Source organism: Chrysochloris asiatica, unplaced genomic scaffold, assembly GCF_000296735.1.
Source record: "Chrysochloris asiatica unplaced genomic scaffold, ChrAsi1.0 scaffold00059, whole genome shotgun sequence".
NCBI classification, from domain to species: Eukaryota; Metazoa; Chordata; class Mammalia; order Afrosoricida; family Chrysochloridae; genus Chrysochloris; species Chrysochloris asiatica.
This window is the reverse complement of record NW_006408577.1, coordinates 3,362,404-3,368,936: the sequence shown is the minus strand read 5'-3', so window position 1 is coordinate 3,368,936 and position 6,533 is coordinate 3,362,404. Positions and strand designations below refer to the sequence as shown.

Genomic DNA, 6,533 nt, shown 5'->3' with positions numbered 1-6,533 from the left:
CTGGATAAGGATGTCATGTTTGGTAAGGTGGAGAGTCAGAGAAAAAGAGGAAGACCCCCAATGAGATGGATTGGCCAAGTGGCAGCATCGATGGTCTTAAGCATGTCAATAGTAGTGAGTTTGGCCCAGGACTGGGCAGTGTTTCGTTCTGCTGTGCATAAGGTTGCTATGGGTTGGTACCGACTTGATGGCACCTAACAACAGCATTCTAACCAGTGGATCCCTACTGGCACAATTAAAACTCTGGTTGAGTACCAAAATGTCAGTGGTTCGAAACCACTCTGTAGAAAGAGGTAGACTTATGGCCTTGGAAACCCTATGCAGGCAGTTAGTTCTACTTTGTCTTATAAGGTTACTAGGAGTGGGCTTTACAGTGGGTTTTTTTTTTTTTTTTTTTTTTTTTTTTTGCTCAGAGTTGTTGGTAATTGAGTTCCATTCTATCTCAGCGGCAAAATGTTCTGCTCTTGAGGTTGTAAAGCAGAATCTCTGCTCTCCTTTAGTGAACAGTGGAAAGGAGTTAGAAAAGGAGAGGCTTATATCCTGGTGTGGCGCGGTGCAGAATAATGCTCTGGACTAAATGTCAGTTTGAGCAGCAAGGTGGGGTTTTTGCAAACCCTACAAAGGGTCGCTATTTGTCGGAACTGACTTGATGGCGCTTAACAACAACTAAGTACCCTTGCAACTCAGAGTCTGTTCTGAGAACTAGTGTCAAAGGTCTCACTTGAGAGCTTTTAGAAATGCAGTATTGGGATCCACCCCACATTTATTAATTTAAGATCTGCTTTTCAGTAAGATCCCCAGAGGATGCATGTTCAATTTAAAGTTTTAGAAGCGAGAGTTTATACAAGTACCAGTAAAACAATGCGTTAAATCGCTTATGAACTGCAGGTTTTAGGTGAAGGTAGCAGTAATTCCTCTTCCAGGACTGGGACCCGAGCAGGACGAGGTCAGGGCGGTCCCGTCTGCCCGCCCCGCCTCTTTCCTGGGTTTCAGCCGGCGCGCGGTTGCTGTGGCAGCGCCGGACGCACCCGGAATCGTGACTGCCGCTGCCGTCACCTCTTCCTGCAAGGGCCTCCCCGGGACCCCTGGCTCCGGCCTAGCTTGAGACTCTGCCATGCCCTGGGGACGGCGCGGCAGCCGGGTGAGAGCCCTGGAGGGCGGCCGGGAGGAAGAGGCGCCCCCGGTGATATCCTCAGTGCCCTCGGCTCTCTTAGGGCAGCCGGAGGCGGCAGGCGAGCAGATTTTGCTCCGGGGCATCTTCGAGATCGGGAGGGGTAGTTGCGACGTGGTGCTGAGCGAACGGACCCTGAGGTGGCGACCAATCCAGCCGGAGCACCCTGTGGGTGAGTGCCCGAGTCCGGGAGCCTTCCTTAACCCCCTCCCCTCCTCGTCCTTCCCTGTTCCCCACTCCCAGCCCGGAACTCCTCTTCTTACCCCTCTCTCTTTGGTGCTTCCTTTAGCTCCCCTGGCTCCTCCTCTGCCCTATGGGGCGACCGCGTCCCCAAGCCAATGCCTCCTCCCTCCCAACCCGGGAAAACAGAGCAACCCCTGGAGATTCTCCAGCTACCTGCGTCCTCCCGCCTCATTTCCCGCCTCCGGATTCTTTCTTTGGATAAACGTTATACACAGCTTCTGTTCTGCGCCTGAAAAGAAAGAACTGAGCCTCAAAGGGGCGGTGTCACCTACTCCGCCCCTCCGAGTTGAGAAAAAGTTTGAATTCATCTATTTTTGCCGTTATGATAAAAGTATGAGCCTTTTAGAAAATATACCTGCGTATGGGTTCTGAATCAGCTGACTTCTGAGAGTTTTAAACCCAGTCCCTTTGGGCCTTACCAACCCTGACATTCCTTGCCATTGGCTAGAATTAATTTAAGGCTTCTTAATTTTAATGTTTAGAAACTTTTGATTTTTAATCTATAACTGAATCATAATTATTATGATTGGTACATTTCATGCAAATAGCGTTCATGACCTTTATTTACATTCATCTTTTTTTGGCTTAAACTTTTCGTTATTTAGAATATGCTCTATGGTTGTCATTTACAATAAAAAATATTTCATGTCTAAGGTGATTTGAACTGATTCCATAGCACCTAGCAACTAACCACAAGGATGATTTAGGGCAAAACCGTGAAGTGTGGCACACACTTCTCCCTAATACAAATTTATGAAATTAACGAACAGTTCCAACTTTGCCTTGCTCTGTTGGAAAATAAGACAAATGTGCAACTGTTGTTAAAGTCACTGTTTTAAAGTGTTTTTTTTTGTGCAAAAACTTTACAAAATGAAACTATCCAGTGATGGATCTAACAATGACTTTGCAGTGTGAATTATACTTGTGCGCCATATGCCTGCCACACTCATTATTAACTAAAAGTACGTCTGACCTTAGTTAGAAAGTCTGTTGGTGGTGGTTGTATGCTGTCAAATTGGTTCCGACTCTCAGCCACCCCGACCCTATATAGTGTTTCTGAGGTTGTAAATCTTTGCGGAAGCAGAAAGCCTCATCTTTCTCCCAAAATCTCTGTTGTTGTTGCTGTTGTTGTTGTTGTTACTTGCCGTGGAGTCGGTTCCGACTCATAGCGATTCTGTACAGGGTTCCCGAGTCTGTAGATCTTTACGGGAGCAGAAAGCCTCATCTTGCTGCCATGGAGCAGCTGGTAGTTTCGAACTGCTGACCTTGAGGTTTGCAGCCCCATCTGTTAGGTGTTTTGAAAACCAAGGTGGAGTATTATCTCGAATCTTTGAAGTCTTAAACTGAAGTTAAACTTATGAATTGTTTGTTAGTTTTTAAATCAGTTTGGATTTTAGGATGGAGATGTTTGTTATTTTAGGTTATAACCTTCAATGTAACCTATAAGGAAGCTGAAATACTGTAGAATTAAAATGATACATTGTTCTGTGAAAGGTCAAATAAATCAATGTCGCCAGGCTGACGCAGAAAAACGCAAACAATGAAAGAAAAAGGAAGTGCTGTGTTGTATTGATTGGTGGTGATTGAGGAAACTGGGTTTAAGCTCATTGCCATAGAATTTAAAAAGACATCTTGACTGTTTCATAACTCTGCAGGCTGTGAAACCTTTGATTTTCTTTTCCTTGATATAGCTGTACCACCTTTGCTTGAAAGTAACATCTAGCAACCAACTCAAACCCATTACACTGCCATAGAGGTGATATCTACTGCAGTAATTCTATAGGACAGTAGGCCTGCTCCACAGGTTTCTGAAGTTGTAAGTCTTTACAAAAATCAGCGTGCCTCATCTTTCTCCCACTTCAGATTTGAACCACTAACCTTTTGGTTAACAGTCCAACATTTAACCAGCAGCACCGGCACAACATCTATCTAGCATCCAGGCTACTTTAAAATCCATTATCTTATAAATGTACCATTTACTGCCAGAAGAACAAACAAATATGTGTTAGAAGAAGTACTGCCAAAATGCTACTTAGAAACCTGGATGGTGAGACTTCATCTCTTAAACTTAGGACATATCATCAGAAGGGACCAGTCCCTGGAGAAGGGCATCATGAATGGTAGAAGCAAAAAAGAGGAAGACCCCAATCAGATGAGTTGGCATTGTGGCATCAGCAATAGGCTCTAAGACAATAACAATTATGAGGATGGGGCAGAACCTGGCAATGCTTACTTCTGTTGTGCATAGGGTTGCTATGAGTCAGAACAGATTCAATGGCACCTAACAACAGCAATGTAGTCAATTTTGACTCTCATAGTGACATTGTAGGACAAGTAGAACTGCCCCATAGGGTTTCTGAGGCTGTCATCTTTTGAGACCACCACTTGTCTGTCAGTTTGTCTCACTATGGTGACTTGCATGCTGTTGAGATGCTGGAAGCATGCCACTGGTATTTTGAATGCTGACAGAGTCACCCATGGTGGACAGGTTTCAGCTGAACTTCCAGACTAAGACAGACCCAGAAGAAAGAGAGTCAGACTTTTAGCCACTGGAAACCTTAAGAATAGCAGTGTGAGAGAGAACCAGAACATTGAATATTGAAATATGATGAAGACACCAGAATGTTGTCATATAGTGCCAGAAGATGAACCCCTCAGGTAGGAAGGCACTCAAAATACTATGGGGGGAAAAAACTGTCACCTCGAAGTAGAGTCAGAGATCATTGTGACGCAAATGGACTAAAGCCTTCGGGACCTTCATTTACTGTTGGGGCACAATTCAAAATGAAGAGATACAGCTGCAAGCATCTATTAATAATTGGACCATGGAATGTATGAAATATGAATCTAGGAAAACTGGAAGTTGTCAAAGATAAAATGGAGTGCACAAACATCTATATCCTAGGCATTTGTGAGCCAGAATGGATTGGTATTGGCCATTTTGAATCTGATAATCACATGGTTTACTATGCCTGGAATGACAAATTAAGGAGTAAAAAATGGTATCACGCTCATCATCAAAAAGAACATCACAAGATTTATCTTGAAATATAATGCTATCTCTGATAGGAGAATATCCATATGCCTACAAGGAAGACCAGTTAATACCACTATTCAATTTTACATAGCAAGCACTAAAGCTAGTGAGGATGAAATTGAAGAATTCTACCAAATTCTTCAGTCTGAAATATATCAGGTATTCATTTAAGATGTATTGATAATTACTGGTGATTTGGATGAAAAGTTTGGAAACAAAGAGGAAGAATCAGTAGTTGGAAAATATGTCCCTGGTGAAAGAAGTGATGCTAGAGATCACATGTTAGGATTTTGCAAAACCAATGATTTCTTAAACTTCTTAAAAAGATGATTATACACATGGACTTTACCAGAGGGAATATACAGAAATCAAATTGACTACATCTGTGGAAAGAGATGGTGGAAAAGCTCCATATCATCAGCAAGGTCAGGGGCAAACCATTAATTGCTCATATACAAGTTCAGGCTGAAACAGAAGAAAGTTAAAACAAGTCCACTAGAGCCAAAACATGACCTTGAATTTAGAGATCACTTCAAGAACATACTTGATGTAGTAGATGTTAATGACCAAAACCAAGAAGAGTTGTGGGATGACACCAAGAATATCATAGATGAAGAAATAATAAGTCATTAAGAAGAAAAGAAAGAAGGACAATACCAAAATGGATGTCAAAAGAGACCCTGAAACTTGCTCTCCAGTGTAGAGATGCTAATGCAAATGGAAGAAATGAGTAAGCAAAAGAGCTGAATAGAAAATTTCAAAGGGCTGCTTGAGATGACCTAGTCATATATAATAATGAAATGTGCAAAGATGTGGAGATGAAAAACAGAAAGGGAAGGACACACTCAGCATTTCTCAGACAATATCATACGCAAGTAATATCTGCTAAAGATAATTTAAAAAATGGCTGCAACAGTGCATTGCTAGGGAACTGCCAGAGGTTCAAGTCAGATTCAGACAAGGACATAGAACTAGGGAAACCATTGCTGAAGACAAATGGATCTTGGCACCTGTGCTTTACTGGTCATGCAAAGGATTTTGACTGTGTGGATCATGGCAACATCTGGACAACAATTCTAAGAATGAGTATTCTGGAACATTTAATTGTATTCATGAGGAATCTACATAGACCAAGAACAAAACAGAGGGATACTAAATGCTTTAAAATCAGGAAAGGTGTACACCAGGGTTGTATTCTTTCACCAAACTTGTTCAATCTATATGCTGAGCAAATAATCCAAGTAGCTCAATTATATGAAGGTGGCATCAGGTTGGAGGAAGTTTCATTAACAACCTGCGATATGCAGATGATACAACCATGCTTGCTGAAAGTGAAGAGGACTTAAAATACTTACTGATGAAGATCAAAGAGCAAAGCCTTTGGGATGCAAAGAAAACAGCATTCCTCACCACTGGACCAATAAATAACATCATGATAAATGGAAAAATATTTAATTTTCAAAGATTTGACTTTGCTTGGATCTAACATCAGTACTTATGGAAGCAGAAGTCAAGAAATCAAATGACATATTGCATCAGGCAAATCTGCTGCACAAGACCTCTTCAAAGTGTTCAAGAGCAAAGGTGTCAGTTTGAGAACTAAACAGTTTCTGACCCAGGCCATGGAATTTTCAGTAGCCTCATATGCATGTGAAAGTTGGACAATAAATAAGTAAGACTATAGAAGAATTGATGCATATTAGGTATGGTGTTGGAGAAGAATAGTAAAGGTACCATGGAATACCAGAAGAAGAACAACAAAATAAGTGTTGTAAGAAGTATAACTGAAATGTCCCTTAGAAGCTGAGATGGCCAGGTTTCCTCTCTCATACTTTGGACGTATTATCACGATGGACCAGTCCCTGGAGAAGGACATCATGCTTGGTAAATTTGAGGGACAGAGAAAAAGAGGGAGACCCTCAAAGAGATGGATTTGCACAGTGGCAGCAATTGTCAGGATGATGCAGGATCTTAGTTTAGAAGTTGACTGCTTCATTTTTCTCCTGAAGAACAGTTGGGTGGGCTCAAACCACGGACCTTTCATTCACAGTCACTGCTTAATCACTAGACCACCAGGCTCAG

General features: G+C 42.0%; 1 protein-coding gene across 6 annotated transcripts in view; it reads left to right on the top strand.

Moving 5' to 3' along the window:
- Window positions 1-1,012: 1,012 nt before the first annotated feature.
- CERKL (ceramide kinase-like) overlaps window positions 1,013-6,533 on the top strand; it is a 201,187-nt gene continuing 195,666 nt past the window's right edge. For 4 of the 6 annotated variants that reach the window (XM_006864014.1, XM_006864015.1, XM_006864013.1 and 1 more), the window contains exon 1: window positions 1,115-1,343. In XM_006864014.1, the coding sequence (XP_006864076.1) occupies window positions 1,115-1,343 (229 nt within the window). Of the gene's footprint in view, window positions 1,344-6,533 lie in introns of all 6 variants that reach the window. The other 2 variants (XM_006864012.1, XM_006864010.1) reach the window with 1 other exon arrangement.